The sequence below is a fragment of the Phyllobates terribilis genome, unplaced genomic scaffold (assembly GCF_046119375.1).
Source record: "Phyllobates terribilis strain yellow unplaced genomic scaffold, ASM4611937v1 Scaffold_12__6_contigs__length_324123572, whole genome shotgun sequence".
Taxonomy (NCBI): Eukaryota; Metazoa; Chordata; class Amphibia; order Anura; family Dendrobatidae; genus Phyllobates; species Phyllobates terribilis.
The window spans coordinates 230424387-230443563 of record NW_027362772.1 but is presented as its reverse complement, the minus strand read 5'-3'; the positions used below and the strand labels follow the sequence as shown (position 1 = coordinate 230443563).

Here is a 19177-nt window from a genome sequence, read left to right as displayed (position 1 = left end):
CAGTTTTTTAGCTCCACATTTTATAAAGGATATTCAGAAGTTAGAGTCAGTTCAAAGGCGGCAACTAGATTATTACAAGAGATGGAGGCCTCTCATATGATCAGAGGTTGGATAAGTTGAGTCTGTTTGGCTTAGAAAAAAAGACGCCCCAGAAGGGATCTCATTTACATGTATAAATATATGTGGGGTCAGTACAAAGGACTAGCACATGACTTATTCCTTCCAAAGACCATACTAAGGATCAGTAGGCACTCATTACAGGTGGAAGAAAGGCGATTCCCGCACCTAAAAAGAGGAAAGGGTGCTTTACAGTCAGAGCAGTCGGGCTGTGGAATACCGACCACAAGAGGTAGTAATGGCCGACACTATAACAGCTTTCAAAAAAGGGCTGGATGATTTCCTCAATACACATAACATAGTGGGCTACAGTTAAATTAGACAAAATGTTACACATATAGTAGTACATTTAGTATAGTAATAGTAATGACATAACTACCGTATTTTTCAGACTATAAGACACATTTTTTTCCTCCAAAATTTTGGAGGAAAATGGGGGGTGCATCTTATAGTCCGAATGTTGGGGGGGAGTAGTAGCAGTGGAGGAGCGGGGCATAGGAGGCAGCAGCAGCCCGCTGCAGCCTACACTGTCCCTGCTGCTAAAGAAAATGAATATTCACTGCTCCCCACGCCCATAGGGCGTGGGGAGCACTGAATATTCATGCTCCTTAATAGCAGCACACAGGAATTTTTCCCCGTGATGCAAATTGGCTGAAGGTGTCCTGAGGTTTTTGCCTTCTTCTGGATCAACAGATTTAGGCATAGGCATTTTAGAAATACCATTATTAGAAATCACAAGAGTAATACAAAATATAAGACGAATTAAAAAATTATAAACTTGTTCATTTGTAATTGTAATAGTGCAGCAATAATAAAAATGGTAATAATACATTTGTGAGGCCAAGTCCCAGTAAGTTAGTGTAGTGTTAGTGTAGGGAGTACAACTGGGGGAGAAAGGTTGAACTGGATGGACCTAGGTCTTTATTCAACCTTCAACGTTCCTATGTTACTAAGTAACATTGTGCAAAGAAGCCCAAAATGCTAAAAGCGACCGAGCAGCATAGGAAAAATACAGACAAAGCGAGAGATGAGAGAAGTAATCCGGACAGAAAGTGGGGCAAGAGCTGGAAGGAAAATGAAAGGAAATGTGTCAAAAGAGATAAACATATAACACTGAATAAGAAAGATGCATTCAGCGGGCCGGCAATCCCACACGAGACGCCCGGTTCGAGTGCAGGGTAAGGGTGAGATGGAAGTTAGCGCAGAGGGCGCCTATAAAACTGCAGAAACAGAACATAATCCTGACAAATGGAACCAATGCATCAAATGTCAAAGCTTAGATTAGGGGTTTCTAGTATCAGCAAAAGCTTAAAAAGGGGTTGTCTGGGATTTTTAAAAAAGGCTAAAGGAAGCAAATACATTCAAATAAAAAAATAACCATAATTCACATATTCAGTCCCCAGTTGTGAAATTATGATGTTACATGACCGCTGCAGCCAATCACTGACCTCAGGTGCGACACAGGCATGCAAGACAATTGAGTGCTGATGTGACATCATCACTGAGGAACAGCTGTACTGGTAAAATTCTCAGCAGCCTATTCCTACCACTAGGGGGCAGGTTTTAAGTCAGTGTTTTGGGTGCAGCAGTTGTGATAGAATCACAGTTTTCTTGGCTGCAGACCTCGGAATGCTGAGCTCTGCATAACCCCGCCCCCACATCACTGATTGGCTGCTTTCTGTGCACACTGTACATTGTCAGTAAGCTGCTAATCAATGCTGGGGTCGGGGTTGGACTAGGATGCACCTGACACCTAGTGATAATCTCCTGCTGATAAAACTTTATTGCAACAGCAAAACACAGCCCAATAAGTGATACATTGCTGGAATCAGGGTCTCTGTCTCTACATCATGCTGCTCTCAGATTACATAGCAAAAACTGCTGACAGATTCCATTTGCTACAAAAAGGAAAAATGTATGGTTTAACCCCTTAGTGGTGGGAACAAAAGCTCCATTTTTTTATAAACAGAACAAAAATATAATAAAACTGGCGCAGTTAAAACGAACACCGTATTTCAGTCAATGTGCGAAACATATCTGTAACCTTGGGCAGTTGTTCTCTGCAATATAATTGAAATAGGAAGTAGGATTCAGACGCACATCCAGCTGTGGTATAATAACGTGGAGCTTTGTCTGGAAGCATCTCCAGTGATATATCATACAATAACTTAGAAGACACATTTTAGCAAACAGTATGTCATTACTAAGAGAATGAAAGCTTCTCCTATAGAGTGAGGTACAAGCTCTGCAGCGGTCCCATTGTGACCCCCCACAGTCACTCGTCACGCAGCAGATGCTTAGGGTATATCTGCTGCTGTCTACGCTACAAACGCGTGGTGCCGACGAGATAAGCGACTGTAGGCAGCCACCATTGTCTCTAACAGCACTACTGCCCATCTCTGATAGGATATAATCATAAAAAGAAAAAACTGAGTAGACCACCTGGATAAGGATCAAATGATATAAAATTATCAAATGGAGATTTCAAGCAGCAAATTCATGGGAAACAACTCTGGGGCAAATTTGTGCCTCCCAAAAAAACAGTCTCTCATGCCTTGCACCATATTTATTATTACTTTTAGTGTGTTTTAGACAATTTCTATACATTTTGCTACAAAGGTGTGTGGCCTTGCCGAAACGGATATGGCATAGACAAAAAAGGGCATGGCCTAATAAATTGTGCTATAAATGTAAATTAGATCGACTTAAATTACACCAGATTTATCAAAGAGCATGATCTACTATAATAAATCTGGGGCGTTTTAAGACACGCTTGTATTAGTATAAAACTACTACAATACTGCCCCCAATATACAAGAATATAACTACTATAATACTGCCTCCTATGTACAAGAATATAACTACTATAATACTGCCCCAATGTACAAGAATATAACTACTATAATACTGCCCCAATGTACAAGAATATAACTACTATAATACTGCTCCTATGTACAAGAATATAACTACTATAATACTGCTCCTATGTACAAGAATATAACTACTATAATACTGCCTCCTATGTACAAGAATATAACTACTATAATATTGCCCCTATGTACAAGAATATAACTACTATAATACTGCCCCAATGTACAAGAATATAACTACTATAATACTGCTCCTATGTACAAGAATATAACTACTATAATACTGCTCCTATGTACAAGAATATAGCTACTATAATATTGCCCCTATGTACAAGAATATAACTACTATAGTACTGCTCCTATGTACAAGAATATAACTACTGTAAGGTGGCTGCCGGACAGGTCGTGGACAGGAGGTATGTGTCCCCGAAGTGCCAAGCTTCAGTGATGTAGGACCCGGAGAAGCAGGCTCCAGCACACATAGTGCTGAGAGGAATTTAATGGGCCCGGATTACAGGGCCGGGTTTTAAGAGCAGCTGAAAGAGCTGGGGGGGGGGGGGGGGGGGCAGCTGCTCACTTACCTCCAGTCCAGGTCTTGGAAGGCTGATTTAAGACAGCTGCGCCTGTCTCAGTCTCTGTGTGTGTGTTGGGCAAGGTGAGCAGACCTTGCATGTGCTGCTTAGACTCTGCAGGAGGCAGAGGAAGGCACTTTGTTTAAAGGGCTGAGGCCGTGCTGCATGGACTTGCTATTTTGAGCTTTGTTCTGTTAGGCTATGTGCTCACGATGCAGAAATGCTCCGGATTTTTTACTGAGCGTTTCTGCATCTCCCTGGCAGAAAAAAACGCATGCGGATTGTACATGTGTTTTCCTGCCAGGGACATGCGGATGTGAAGCGTTCTTCACTGGCATTTCCGCATGCGGGTGTCAAGCGCTTTCCAAGCGATTTTAGCATCACTTGGAAAGTGCTTGTCAACTTGGTCACACTATATAAATCCATGCAACCGGCATGGATTTATATAGTGTGACCCGAGAGAATGCCAAAAAATAAAAAACAAATCTATACTTACCCTCTGATGGCCCCCGGTGTCCTGCTTTCCCTCTGTCCTGGCTGCTGGCAGCGGTACACTGCACTGAAGGACCTGCCGACGTCAGCGTCGCGTGACCCGTTACATGACTATGACGTCAGCGCAGGTCCTTCAGTACATCGCGAACTGCCGGCATGCAAGGAGGAGTGCAGCGGGGGCCGCCAGAAGGTAAGTATATATTTAATTTTTATTTTATTCTTTTTTTTTTACAGTTTTCTATGGTACCTGGGTCCGGAGGAGAGTCTCCTCTCCCCTAGACCTGGGTACCCTCCACACATTAGAACGCATGGAATCCGCATGTACAGATCCAGTGATGCGGAATCCATGCGATCTAATGCAAGTCAATGGCGGCGAAGACGCAGCACTTCTGCAAAATAATTGGTAGTGTTGCGTTTTTTTCCGCAATGATAATCCGCAGCGGAAATTTCCGCAGCATGTGCACAGCACATGCGGATTATCATTGGGGAACATGGCAGACCTTCTACCAAGCGTTTAAGCGTTTCTGCAGCGTTTTTGCAGCTGCGGAAACGCTTAAAAAACGCATCGTGGGCACACAGCCTTATTCCTTTTTGTGCCAGGAAAAGGCTGTTACTTTTGTTTCCTCACTGGTGTATGGACACTAAATAAACCACCAGTTTGTATGAACCCCCGGATTGCATCACTGTGTGAACCTGTGCCTACCTCCAACGCGGCTCAGTGAGTACAAATCCCTACACTACTATAATACTGCTCCTATGTACAAGAATATAACTGCTATAATACTGCTCCTATGTACAAGAATATAACTACTAGAATACTGCTCCATATATACAAGAATATAACTACTATAATACTGCCCCCTATGTACAAGAATATAACTACTATAATACTGCTCCATATGTACAAGAATATAACTACTATAATTCTGCTCCAATGTACAAGAATATAGCTACTATAATACTGCTCCTATATAGAAGAATATAACTACTATATTCTTGTACATAGGAGCAGTATTATAGTAGTTATATTCTTCTATATAGGGGGCAGTATTATAGTAGATATATTCTTGTACATTGGAGCAGTATTATAGTAGCTATATTCTTGTACATAGGAGCAGTATTATAACTACTATAATACTGCTCCTATGTACAAGAATATAGCTACTATAATACTGCCCCTATGTATAATAATATAACTACTATAATACTGCTCCTATGTACAAGAATATAGCTACTATAATACTGCCCCTATGTATAAGAATATAACTACTATAATACTGCCCCTATTTACAAGAATATAACTACTATAATACTGCTCCTATGTACAAGAATATAACTACTATAATACTGCTCCTATGTACAAGAATATAGCTACTATAATACTGCTCCTATGTACAAGAATATAACTACTATAATACTGCCCCTATGTACAAGAATATAACTACTATAATACTGCTCCTATGTACAAGAATATAATTACTATAATACTGCCCCTATGTACAAGAATATAACTACTATAATACTGCTCCTATGTACAAGAATATAGCTACTATAATACTGCTCCTATGTACAAGAATATAACTACTATAATACTGCCCCTATGTACAAGAATATAACTACTATAATACTGCCCCTATGTACAAGAATATAACTACTATAATACTGCCCCTATATACAAGAATATAACTACTATAATACTGCCCCTATGTACAAGAATATGACTACTATAATACTGCCCCTATGTACAAGAATATAACTACTATAATACTGCCCCTATGTACAAGAATATAACTACTATAATACTGCTCCTATGTACAAGAATATAGCTACTATAATACTGCTCCTATGTACAAGAATATAACTACTATAATACTGCCCCTATGTACAAGAATATAACTACTATAATACTGCCCCTATGTACAAGAATATAACTACTATAATACTGCCCCTATATACAAGAATATAACTACTATAATACTGCCCCCTATGTACAAGAATATAACTACTATAATACTGCTCCTATGTACAAGAATATAATTACTATAATACTGCCCCTATGTACAAGAATATAGCTACTATAATACTGCCCCTATGTATAAGAATATAACTACTATAATACTGATCCTATGTACAAGAATATAACTACTATAATACTTCACCTGTGTACAAGAATATAACTACTATAATACTGCCTCCTATGTACAAGAATATAACTACTATAATACTGCTCCTATGTGCAAGAATATAACTACTATAATACTGCTCCTATGTACAAGAATATAGCTACTATAATACTGCTCCTATGTACAAGAATATAACTACTATAATACTGCCCCTATGTACAAGAATATAACTACTATAATACTGCCCCTATGTACAAGAATATAACTACTATAATACTGCCCCTATATACAAGAATATAACTACTATAATACTGCCCCCTATGTACAAGAATATAACTACTATAATACTGCTCCTATGTACAAGAATATAATTACTATAATACTGCCCCTATGTACAAGAATATAGCTACTATAATACTGCCCCTATGTATAAGAATATAACTACTATAATACTGATCCTATGTACAAGAATATAACTACTATAATACTTCACCTGTGTACAAGAATATAACTACTATAATACTGCCTCCTATGTACAAGAATATAACTACTATAATACTGCTCCTATGTGCAAGAATATAACTACTATAATACTGCTCCTATGTGCAAGAATATAACTACTATAATACTGCTCCTATGTACAAGAATATAACTACTATAATACTGCCCCTATGTACAAGAATATAACTACTATAATACTGCTCCTATGTACAAGAATATAACTACTATAATACTGCTCCTATGTACAAGAATATAACTACTATAATACTGCCTCCTATGTACAAGAATATAACTACTATAATACTGCCTCCTATGTACAAGAATATAACTACTATAATACTGCTCCCTATGTACAAGAAACAAAACACTATTATACTGCCCCTATGTACAAGAATATAACTACTATAATACTGCTCCCTATGTACAAGAAACAAAACACTATTATACTGCCCCTATGTACAAGAATATAACTACTATAATACTGCTCCCTATGTACAAGAAACAAAACACTATTATACTGCTCCATGTGTATATAAAAAAGGTCTTACCTGTCAATATATTTTCGGCCAGAACGTTAACTTGAACCTCCACAGAGTGCTTGGAAGTATAGGAGATTTCGGCACTGACATGACCCACCTCTCCAATACACATGGGAGAGAGGAAGTCGGTGCGCTCCACACGGGCCAAAGCAGCAACACATTTCTCCTAGAATGAAACAGTTAAAATTTAGAATATAGAAAACGCCACATACACTGGACACATAAATAGTGAGCTTATCATAATGCCTGTCATAGATTTTCAGATTTCAGATTACAATCGTACGAAACACAAAATATTATTATAAAATTGAGAATATTATATATAAAATATTATATTTAATAAAAAATGAACATTACATCTCAGGTGTATAATAGATCATTCTGCAACAGCTCAGTTAACTATTATGATGTTCTGCAGCAACTGAGCCTTCTATTATGAAGTCCTACATTATGTAATTGTGCAGCTGATGAGGTGTGGAAAATGATGTTCTGCAGCAGCTGATGTGTGTAATGTGATGTTCTGCAGCAGCTGAGTTGGTTTTTTTATGATGTTCAGAGCGGAGGAATTTATTATGATGTTTTGCAACAAGTATGAATTTTATGATGTTCTGCAGCAGCTGAGGTATTTACCATGGTGTTCTGCAACAATTGAAGTTTTTTTTATATGATATTGTACAGCAGTTGAGGTTTACATGATGAGGTTCTGCAGCAGCTAGATGTGTATTATGATGTCTGCAATCATAATGTAACTCCTTTTTAATAGTAGGAATGAACACTACATAAAATAAAAAGATTATTATTATTATTACTACTACCTTTCAGCCAATCAGTGGTTGGCAGATGAGAAGTAAAGAAAGTCATCTGTAAAGACTTCTCCTGCCTAAGAAATGCTAAACCAAAGCTTGACTGCCCTCTAGTGGGTAACATTCATACTATTCTGATTTCAAGTTTTAGCTGGCAAGAGGGCTGCATCTTTACTGGGTCATATCTAATCCTTTTGCTATAAGATAATTTTGACCATAAAATGACTGATTTGTTCAACTCCTTTGATTGCAGCTACTGAACAGAAAAAATAACCCTCTGTAAAACCAACACTAGTGCACTCGTTTCTTATCTACATCATCTATACTGTTATAAAATTGAAACACCGCTTTTCCAGAACATTATTTTATAGAGGAACTCCACTTTTACAATATTCCACAGTTTAACACTGCATCACATTTTTAACATCTTTGCAAAACCTCCACTCTTTTCGGATTTTCTTTGTCACACAAAGTTGTTAACAACACAAATTGTCCTTCAAGCTTCTGTAGCTGAAAATTCTTGACATAAAGATAATAAAAGTTCTTTTTTTTATCTTCACGTATTCCACCCAACCTACCAATACAGCCATCCATCTTTCCAAAAGGATTGAAAGGCAACTCTTCCTAATTCTACTATATTATGCCATTTCTTTATTTTAATAAAATACAGAATTCAGTTTTCTTATGTTCACCACTAGGGGGGAGCTAACTATAACTATATGTAACTGATGAGAGCCGTGGAACCATTTGATCATCTCATTTATGCCTACGTATAAGGAAGTATTAGGTTATGTTCACACATTGCGTTTTTTCAGCGGTTTTTTTTGTGCAAATTTTCTGCTGCGTTTTACAGTACCAACAAAGTCTATGAGATTCCAGAAATCTCATGCACACACCTTGGTTTTTGTTTGCTCATTATTTTTTGCTATGCATGTTTTTTTGCAGAATAGAACATTTCACTTCTTACAGCATTTTTCACCCATTGGGTGGTGAAAAAACGCAGAAAAAATGCCTAGTGTAAACGCTAATCAGGTTTTACTGCGTTTTTTGTGAAAAAAGCAAGGAGAACAGTATGTGAAACGGATTTAGTTTTGCGATTTTACCATCTTGTCTTGGTCACCTGAGATGGCAGTTTGGATTAGAACAGTGTAATTAAATTAGTGATGTGTATGGTGTAAACAATGGCTGAGCTAGGTGTGAGACTGAACAATACTTGTGGCCCATGAACTTGTGAAATTAAACAATAACTGAGCAACTAAATGGCAGACCATAGTGTGAAAGTAAATAGTGTCAATGCACTGCCAATGTCTTAGGTAAACTATTCCCAAACAATTCACCTCCCCCACTGTTATATTTGTAATTCTGGTTAATATGGTTTCACATATATCTTGCATTGGTGACCTGTGTTCATGCTTTTGTGGTGGAAGCAAAGCAGAACTTTGGGATCCTGAAAAACGCAGCAAAAACACACCACAAACACAGCAATAAACAAGGAGAAAACCAAGCAAAATCCTGAACAAACCTTCCTGGCAAGAGATCAGGTTTTGCTGCAGAAACAAAAATGCTGAAAAAACGCAATATGTGAACATACCTTAATAGGGGACTTGTTATAAAATGTCAATACCCCAACTTATTTTTTTTTTTGTTTTTTTTTTTACAAATGCTTCCCGGGCATCTGTGCAGGACCGCTGGTGTTGTTTAAGCCCTTCTCTGCTTCATGCAGCAGTGGTCAGTGTGCTGCTGCTCCACCAATCAGGCCCAGTGCTGTCACTTTCCAGACATGGCCGCGCGCTGTGCGGCTGTGTCTGGTAGTAATGATGCGGCAGGTGCGACACACAAGCACAACTAAAGGCGCAGTGTCGCCCCTGCGTGTCATTACTACCAGACACATCTGCACTGCGCACAGCGCGTGGCCATGTCTGGAAAGTGACAGCACTGGGCCTGATTGGTGGAGCAGCAGCACACTGACTGCTGCTGCATGTAGCAGAGCAGGGCTTGAACAGCACCGGCGGCCCTGCACAGATGCCGGGGAAGCGGCCTGGGTCCCGATAACGAGTGGGCCCCCCTGATGGTCCAGGGCCCCGGCACTTGCCCGGGTACGCCGGTGCTGACGCCGGCCCTGGGTGATGGCCTATAGCCGGTAGGACAAAACAACATGTGTTGCATGCAGTTTGCTGGATTCTGCTCCAAGGAAATGTAAAAATCCACAGCACATAAAAAGTCTACAGTATGGCGATGGATAAAGCAGAGGTATTCTGTCACTTTCAGGAATAAAACATCAACACATTTTATTTAGTACAGTTACGTCATATGTCCGGTCCCTGACTTATACAGGCTCACAAGCCATCCCCCATCTTTCCTGGCAGATGATGACTAAATTTTTCAGCCATCATCTGCTTCTAACAGCTGCAGTCAGAGCGATGCTCCTCCTGTGGCTGTTAATCTGTTAAACGCTGCTGTCACTCTCTGACAGTGGCATTTAAACACATTCCGGCAGGGGTGCGTGTCAATCCACATGCCCATTGGCGTTCTCGTGCCGTGATTGTTGGGCACTGATGGGTTGTCATGATAGCTAGGGTCTGCTGAAGACCTCCGTGCTGGTCATGACAGTATTCCTGTGGAAGCCAGCGTTTAGCTGGTGTTCCTAAGAGATCAGAATTTTCTCTATAAATAGTGCTGAAGTACTGCTATGTATAGTACAAGCAATCAAATGATTACAGCTGCAAGTCCCCTAAGGGGACTATGAAATACAATAAAAAGTTTTTAAAAATATGGCAAAAATTAAATAAAAAAAGTGCAAATCACCTTCCTTTTGGCCCATTAAAAATAAAGCAATAAAAAAATACATAATTGGTATCGCTGCATTCGTAAGAGTCTGATCTATCAAAATATAAACTAAATTAATCTAAAAATCGATAAAAGATGCAACAAGAAGTAAAAAAAAAAAAAATCAAAAACACCAGAATTAAGGTTTTTTGGCCACCACAACATTGCAATAAAATGCAATAACAGGAGATCAAAACATTGCATCTATGTCACGCAGGGTCTGGGAAAGACTTAGTGCAACACAGAGGGAAGAGGGAAAGGGAGCCCAGACACTAGGGAAAGGGAGTGGAGACCTCCTAGTCTGGTCTAGTGTCACCCTGTCTCAATTACCATCCCTATATTGGCTCTTCACCAATCGCCGCACGTGTGCCTCGCCCTGATTTTCCCTGGCGTATGGCTAAGGCTAGGGAAGGAAGGAGATGAGCACTAGTCGATCTCCACTAAACTCTATAGAAAACATGGGTAGACAAACAGGGGGGGGTGGATTGCTTAGCTTTAGACGTATCCAAACAAATGCACACATGGCCTCAAGCTCTAGAGAGGACGAAATACTGCTCTTGCTAAAGCCTCACAATTAGTAATGAATATCACCGGCACCTCCCTCTCAGACACACCAGGCTTTTATACACTCAGGCCAGGGAGCCAATTAGCCAGAGGGAGGTAGCCACTGGGTCCTAGAGACAGCCAGCCTCTAAGAAGATGTCTGTAATGCCAAAACATTGAGAATCTACAATCCTTGAAATCTGGAACTCCAGATTACCATCAACCATTACTGGGGGCGGTGGTAGAGGTGAGGGCTCAAGAGGTTCCACATATTTTTTAAGTACGGACCTATGGAACACGTTGTGGACTTTAAGGGCCTGAAAAAGTTCAAGACGAAACGCTGCTGGGTTAATGACGGCGGTTATTTTATAGTGACCAATAAACCTAGGTCCCAGCTTCCAAGAAGGAACTTTCAATCTTATATTCCTTGTGCACAACCACACAAAGTCATTAACATTCAGGTCCAGACCTGGCAAGCGTTTTCTGTCAGCCATACGTTTATACCTGTCTCCCATGATCTTTAAATTACTCAGCACACCCTGCCATACCGAGGAGAGCGACAAAGCAAACCGTTCCTCCTCAGGAACTCCTGAAGCTCCCCTCCCAATAAAGGTAGCAAACTGTGGGTGATAACCGTATGCACCGAAGAACGGTGACCTGCCAGTGGATTCTTGACGATGATTATTAATGGCAAATTCTGCCAGCGGTAGGTAGGATGCCCAATCCTCCTGATTTTCGGAAACCAAACACCTGAGGTAGGTCTCCAAATTCTGATTGACACGTTTGGTCTGTCCATTTGACTGAGGGTGGAAGGCAGAGGAAAAGGACAGCTGCACCCCCAGTCGAGCTCAGAATGCCTTCCAGAACTTGGAAACAAACTGGGTCCCCCGATCTGACACCACATCGGAGGGAACCCCGTGAAGCTTCACGATCTCATTTATGAACACCTGAGCAAGTGTCTTGGCATTTGGAAGTGCAGGTAATGCAACGAAGTGAACCATTTTACTGAACCTATCTACAACCACCAAAACCACCATTTTGCCTGCAGAAACCGGTAGGTCAGTAATAAAATCCATTGACAAGAGTGTCCATGGCCTACTAGGGATAGGTAGAGGAAGAAAAGTACCAGACGGACGGGTATGCAAAATACTACAAGCAGCTATGTGTTCAATTACATCCCGATGCAACCCCAGCCACCAAAAACGAGAAGAGAGGAGGTCCGAGGTTGCCTTACCACCTGGATGCCCAGCAAGCACAGAGTTCTGATGTTCCTTAACTTTGCAGCGCAGATTAGAGATGGTACAAGTAACTTTCCTGAAGGGCAGGAGGCAGGGGCGTCCCCCTCTGCCTCCAACACCTCACCCTCCAATTCAGGATAAAGTGCCGAAATGACTACCCCCTTTCTGTAATATTGGGGCAGGGTTCTCATGATCACCACTACCAGGGAAGCTCCGGGACAAGGCATTAGCCATTTTTTGGCGTATGGCTAAGGCTAGGGAAGGGAGGAGATGAGCACTAGACTGATCCCCACTAAACTCTATAGACAAAAAGGGTACACAAACAGGGGGAGAATGCTTAGATTTAGACGACTCCAGACAAATGCGAACTCTGCCTCAAGCTCCAGAGAGGATGAAGTACTGCTCTTGCTAAAGCCTCACAAGTAGTAATGAATATTGCCGGCACCTCCCTCTCAGGCACACCAGGTATTTATACACCCAGGCCAGGCAGCTAATTAGCCAGAGGGAGATAGCAGCTGGGTCCTAGTGACAGCCAGCCTCTAAGAAGATGTCTGTAATGTCAAACGTAGAGATGTCCTGCAACCAACTGAAGGCGACTGTCTCTCACCTTTGACACACCCGTGACAATCTACCCCAAAATGGTATCAATAAAAACATTGCCTCAGGGGCGCAGAAAATAAGCCATCACATAGCCCCAGATCCCGAAAAATGAAAATGTTACGAGTCCCGAAAAATGGCAACATCAGCAATTTTTTTTGTAACAACAAAAATACATTATATTATACATATATGTACAAATATAAGTGTGAAAAAGTGTTTGCCCCCTTCCTGATTTCTTGTTCTTTTGCATGTTTGTCACACTTAAATGTTTCAGATCACAAAACAAATTTAAATATTAGGCAAAGATAACACAGGTAATCACAAAATGCAGTTTTTAAATTAATTCTTTATTATTAAGGGAAAAAGAAATCCAAACCTACAGGGCCCTGTGTGAAAAAGTGATTGCCCCCTAAACCTAATAATAGGTTGGGTCACCCTTAGCAGCAACAACTGCAGTCAAGCTTTTATGATAACTGGCAATGAGTCTTTTATAACGATCTTAATGAATTTTTGCCCACTCATCTTTGCAAAATTGTTGTATTCAGCCACATTGTATGGTTTTCGAGCATAAGCCACCTTTTTAAGGCCATGGCACAGCATCTCAATCGGATTAAGGTCAGGATTTTGACCTTTGTATTTGTATTGTACACCAGACACGGATATTTGTAGTGTCTGGTGTACAGTAACAAGCAACGAACATTACAGGTCCTCCGAGAGAACATACAGCGAGAAATTCAGGCTATCACCCCAGACGTCCTGCGGAATACATTCAATAATATGGAACGGTGCGTGCAGACATGCTTGGATGTGAACATTGGACATTTTCAACACCTGCTTTAAACCATCAGTTTCTCATGAACCAAGGTCTGTACAGTCCAAATTTCAGTACGATAGATCCGTCTCTTTTAGAAGTTACAGCAATGTTCCCGGGTACAGTAGAGAGTAAATCACCCTGTATAATGGCCAGAAATTGTGTTATTCCTCATATACAGGTGCTTCTCACAAAATTAGAATATCATCAAAAAGTTCATTTATTTCAGTTCTCCAATCCTTGCAGATGTTGTCCTTGGTAGGATTTGAACCCAAGGACCCCAGCACTGCAAAGCTGCAGTGCTAACCACTGAGCCACCGTGCTGCCCAAATTCACTTGAATAACTTTCTACTAGTGCACCCTGTAAACTGTTAATGTCAATGCATAGGAAAGAGATTTGTAAAACCTCATTCACTTGCGTGCTAGTGTGGATTTTCATGTGTGCAAATTACAATCCACAGCAGTTCCTCCCCATGGATCTACCCTTAGTATGTGTGCTGTATCATTACAGCACATATACTACCATCATATGGCAATATGGTGCCAAAATAATATTGCCCCATACAGCCCACACAAAACCACCATATTGTGCAAGGACAGTATGGTGGCTCAGTGGTTAGCATTGCAGCGCTGGGGTCCTGCATTTAAATCCCACCAAGGAGAACATGTGCTAGGAGTTTGTAAGTTTTCCCCGTCTTTGCGTGGGTTTCCTCCAGTTTCCTCCCACACTCCAAAGACATACTAATAGGGAATGTAGATTGTGAGCCCCAATAGAGACTGCGAGGATGTAAAGCATTGTGGAATATGTTGGCCCTATATAACTGAGTAAAATAAAAAAATACATTTGTACAAAAATACTAAACCGTATCCAAGTGAAACCAAATAACAGTCACAATTAATATCACCAAATACACCTCTATATTTGGTGTTTTTTATTCTCGTCTTGGGCTCTTATGCTTGGAAGGGGGGGCCCTAGAGGTCGAAAGTGATAATTAAGTTTACTGCCTCCAAAAAAAACATTCTTAGTGAACATTATTTGCTTATACATTACAAGTTCTTACCCCGGACTCGCTGTTACAATGGCGAGTGCTTATGATGGCCCCAGCTTCCTCAATCATCTTCAGAATGGTTCCTCCGTGAACATTTCCTGCAATGTTTGCGTCATCTGGACGCATGATCCTATCAAGAAAGAAAAAATATATATATATGAAAAAAAAGCTTCAATTATACAGTATGGGCAAGTCATGCAAGATTGGATCCATTTGGCACTTCTCCGGCCCAGCAGGCATAGAGGGGATGTGGTTCCTATGAGATCCTCAGGCAGCTCAGCTTAGAAGTGGGTAACGAGACATTAATTGTATGGAAAGTCAAGAATTAAGAGAATACAAAGCTCCTTCTAGGCAGAAGCCAATAGTTTTTGCAATTTTTTTTAAAAAAAAGTTATTTCCCACCAAAGAAATTGCTAACACTCAAAGAGATACCCAATAAAGGTATAGTTACAGGGGATCTGACCCTTGGGACCCCAATTTTAAAGAGGCTTCAAATTTTCCCCGGACATGCTCAGTATACCTTCCAATATTCAACTTTCTAATCTAATATGACTAATATTTAAATTTCTCACCATTTTAATAACTCTGCCTGCGCTCAGTGAATGGGACATTTTTTTTCGCTGGAGGCTAAAAACCAAGACAGACCCCATACTTCTCTAAGATCCAGTCTATGCAATCTTCTGTGAGCTAATCATTACACATATTGTTTAATACTTAACCTTTAAAGAGGCATGGCGCTGGGAGAAAAATTAAGCAATTTTTGCTCTTATATTGATCCCACTGCTCACCTGAGTAGAACGTTTTTTGTTTTGTCTTAAATCCCTCATACCGTTCCAGAAATAGGTGTCGTTATATTTAGTTCTAATTTTTATGGCTTTTACAAGGGGGCATGGCTCATTGAATAATTATACAGAGGAGTATAAACACACGCCCCCCAGAAAATCCTGTGAGCCACGCCCCCTGGTAAAGACCATAAAACTAGCACTAAAAAAGCCCAGATCTCTGCAACCATATGGCAGATTAAAGAACAAAACAAAAAAAAAAACAAAAAAAAAAAAACACCTGAATATGGACCTGGGGGAATTTTGACCTGGTGACAGATCATCAACCAAAATTCAAAAACATTTTGGAGGGATATACACATGGTTTTCCCCATTCTTTGGTGGTGGGGAATGAATAGGGAAACAAATAAAGCAATGGGATATTGTTCTTTTGCCTTTTTTAATGTTATTCAATGTGCAGTTTAACCCCTTAAAGGGGTGGTCCGAAACGAACATTGCCTTTAATCCTAAATGTCTATTTATTGTAATAAACGAATCTCTTTTCTAATATACCTTAATTAAAAGTCCCTACCATTCCTTCTTTACATTTTTTTTTACCAACTCCCTGTTTGATATTTCATTTAATGATCCCCAATGCATGCTGGAATACTAAATGTGACGTCATCAAGGGGCCCCACCCTGAAACAAAGCATCATCAGTGATATCCGTTTCAAGGGCTGGACTAGTCCCTGCACTACTGAGCATGTATTGGTCAATTCCGATGTATGCTCAGTACGAGCTCACTTGTCACTGTGTGATATCCATCTCAGTGCATAGTGACAGTGCGCTCCCTCTTCGGCTCTCATGAGAAGTGATGACTTGGCAAGTGAGTGCACTGTCAGCGTGCATTGTAAAGAGATAACACAATGAACAGCCCCGCCTCTGGAACAGATGTCTCTTTCAATCTGCACTGACAGTGAGCTCTCTCATTTCCTCTGGATGTATGATTTGTCTGAAGATGGGGAGAGTTAAGCCAGCGCTGATTAGCCACAGGTATCGTGTGACATCGGGAGAGCCAGGGCTGACACCACTGGAACAGTGCCGCACCAGAGGTGAATATAGATGTTATTATTTTACAAGGGAGAAACAGAGACTGACAACGGGTTGTCCGAGTAGTTGACAATCCCTTTAAAGTGAATTCATTAGGTGTCAAATATTTTATTGTTAATATCTCCGCAACGGAAAAGTGAAATTTAGAAAAAAAAAAGTTTTACTCTACAGCTACAATTACATGGTGCGTCCAGATCACCCTGACACTTTTTGTTAAAGGTCCTCTTTAATGTTACATTATGATAAACCAGACGTTTACAGATGCCATATACCAAATATCCATTTGTTTCCTAATTTCTTACTTTGTTCTCAGTTGGCAAAGGGGTGATTTAAACTTTTTGATTTCTTTTAATAGTGTCTAAATTGTTTTGATCCAACTGTTACATATTTTTTAGTGAGTTAAACCTGCGATCATTTGGGTGCTTGTACTCTATACTTCGATGCTTTAGTATGACAGCAGCATTCAGTAAAAATAACGATCTCCTATGAAGTCCAGCCACAAACTGGCTTTTTAGGAGCACCAACATATCAGTGACTTGCTTTCTTTAGTCCCTCGACCTCAGTAGTGTAGCTACCGGGAGGGCAGAGTGTGCGGCCATCCCAGGCCCCGGGCTCAGAGGGACCCACCCAGAGCTACTGTACTGTTACCTATATCAGTGTGTGCACTCACCGGTATAGTTAAGCTCTGTGGCAATGCGTGTAGACATGATCTCCCCACACTACAACTCTCCTTTCTGTAAACCGCAGGTCGCTTTAGGCCTCCAGTCTACAAAGATGGCCGAGAAGCTGGCGCACGTGCAGGATGTCAGAGCCCCGGCACGGTGACGTCATTGAGCCACGACTGGACTCCCATCCCATGCATGCGCTGGCGAGATGATAGCATGTTGGTCCTCCTGCACTTTGCCAGAGGACTTGTCAGGACCGTAGATTAGACGAGTATATATTTTTTATATTGTTCAAAACTTGTGCTGTAACTGTGAGGGTATCAGAGTATGGGGGCCTCTCATATTGTAGGGAATACTGTGGGGGCCCATTTTACATTGTCGGGGCAATCATACAGCGTGGGAGCTAATGTTAGGACCATTATACAGTGTGAGCAAATTTGGGAGCTACAATAGGGCCATTATACAGTTTGTGTGTTAATGGAGGGCCATTATACAGCGTGGGAGCTAATGTGGGGCCATTATACAGCGTGGGAGCTAATGTGGGGCCATTATACAGCGTGGGAGCTAATGTGGGGCCATTATACAGCGTGGGAGCTAATGTGGGGCCATTATACAGCGTGGGAGCTAATGTGGGGCCATTATACAGCGTGGGAGCTAATGTGGGGCCATTATACAGCGTGGGAGCTAATGTGGGGCCATTATACAGCGTGGGAGCTAATGTGGGGCCATTATACAGCGTGGGAGCTAATGTGGGGGCATTATGCAGCGTGGGAGCTAATGTGGGGGCATTGTGCAGCGTGGGAGCTAATGTGAGGGCATTGTGCAGCGTGGGAGCTAATGTGAGGGCATTATGCAGTGTAGAAGCTAATGTTGGGGCCATTAAACAGCATGGAAGCCAATGTGGGGCAATTATACAATGTGGTAACTAATGTGTGGCCATTATAAAGTGTGGGAGCTAATGTGGGGCAATTATACAGAGTGGGAGCTAATGTCGGGCCATTATACAGCAAGAGGGGCTATTGTGGGGACCATTATACTGTGTTTTGATGGAGCAGTGTGGACATCATACTCTGTATAGGGGAGCTGTGGGCCCATTATACGTGTGTATAGGGGAGCTGTTGGTCTATCATACTGTTTATATATTGTGCATATACTATTTGGGGTGTTTTTTACGCTCTTTTTAATAAAAAAAAAACTGTATTTAATATGTACCCTATGTTATTTATATGCACTATTGCTTTTACTTATTTATTTACAGCAGAGTATATGTTCATTTTGTTTATATCTTAGGTTTTAACTGTTTAATGACCAGTGTGAACATGCTCCTATATTTTGCATGCATACTTATACTCCAGTTCATTTTTTTCAGTTAACTATCATACTGTGTAAAGGGAAGCTGTGGACCCATTATACTGTATATAGGAGAGCTGTGGTCCCACCACACTGTATAGGGGAGCTGTGGGCTCCATATCAGACGATTGTCGAGGGAACAAAGGATACTGCATGTCGATTTCTGATTGCAGATCCTTTTGTTCTCTCAGAAATAAGTTGCCACCA

The 19177-nt window shown here is 40.8% G+C and overlaps 1 protein-coding gene across 6 annotated transcripts in view; it reads right to left on the bottom strand.

Moving 5' to 3' along the window:
- ACOT7 (acyl-CoA thioesterase 7) overlaps window positions 1–19177 on the bottom strand; it is a 245979-nt gene that overhangs the window by 204596 nt on the left and 22206 nt on the right. For all 6 annotated transcript variants that reach the window (XM_073656691.1, XM_073656692.1, XM_073656694.1 and 3 more), the window contains 2 exons: window positions 15097–15214; window positions 7224–7380 (listed from right to left, as the gene is read on the bottom strand). In XM_073656691.1, the coding sequence (XP_073512792.1) occupies window positions 7224–7380; window positions 15097–15214 (275 nt within the window). The remainder of the gene's footprint in view (window positions 1–7223; window positions 7381–15096; window positions 15215–19177) is intronic.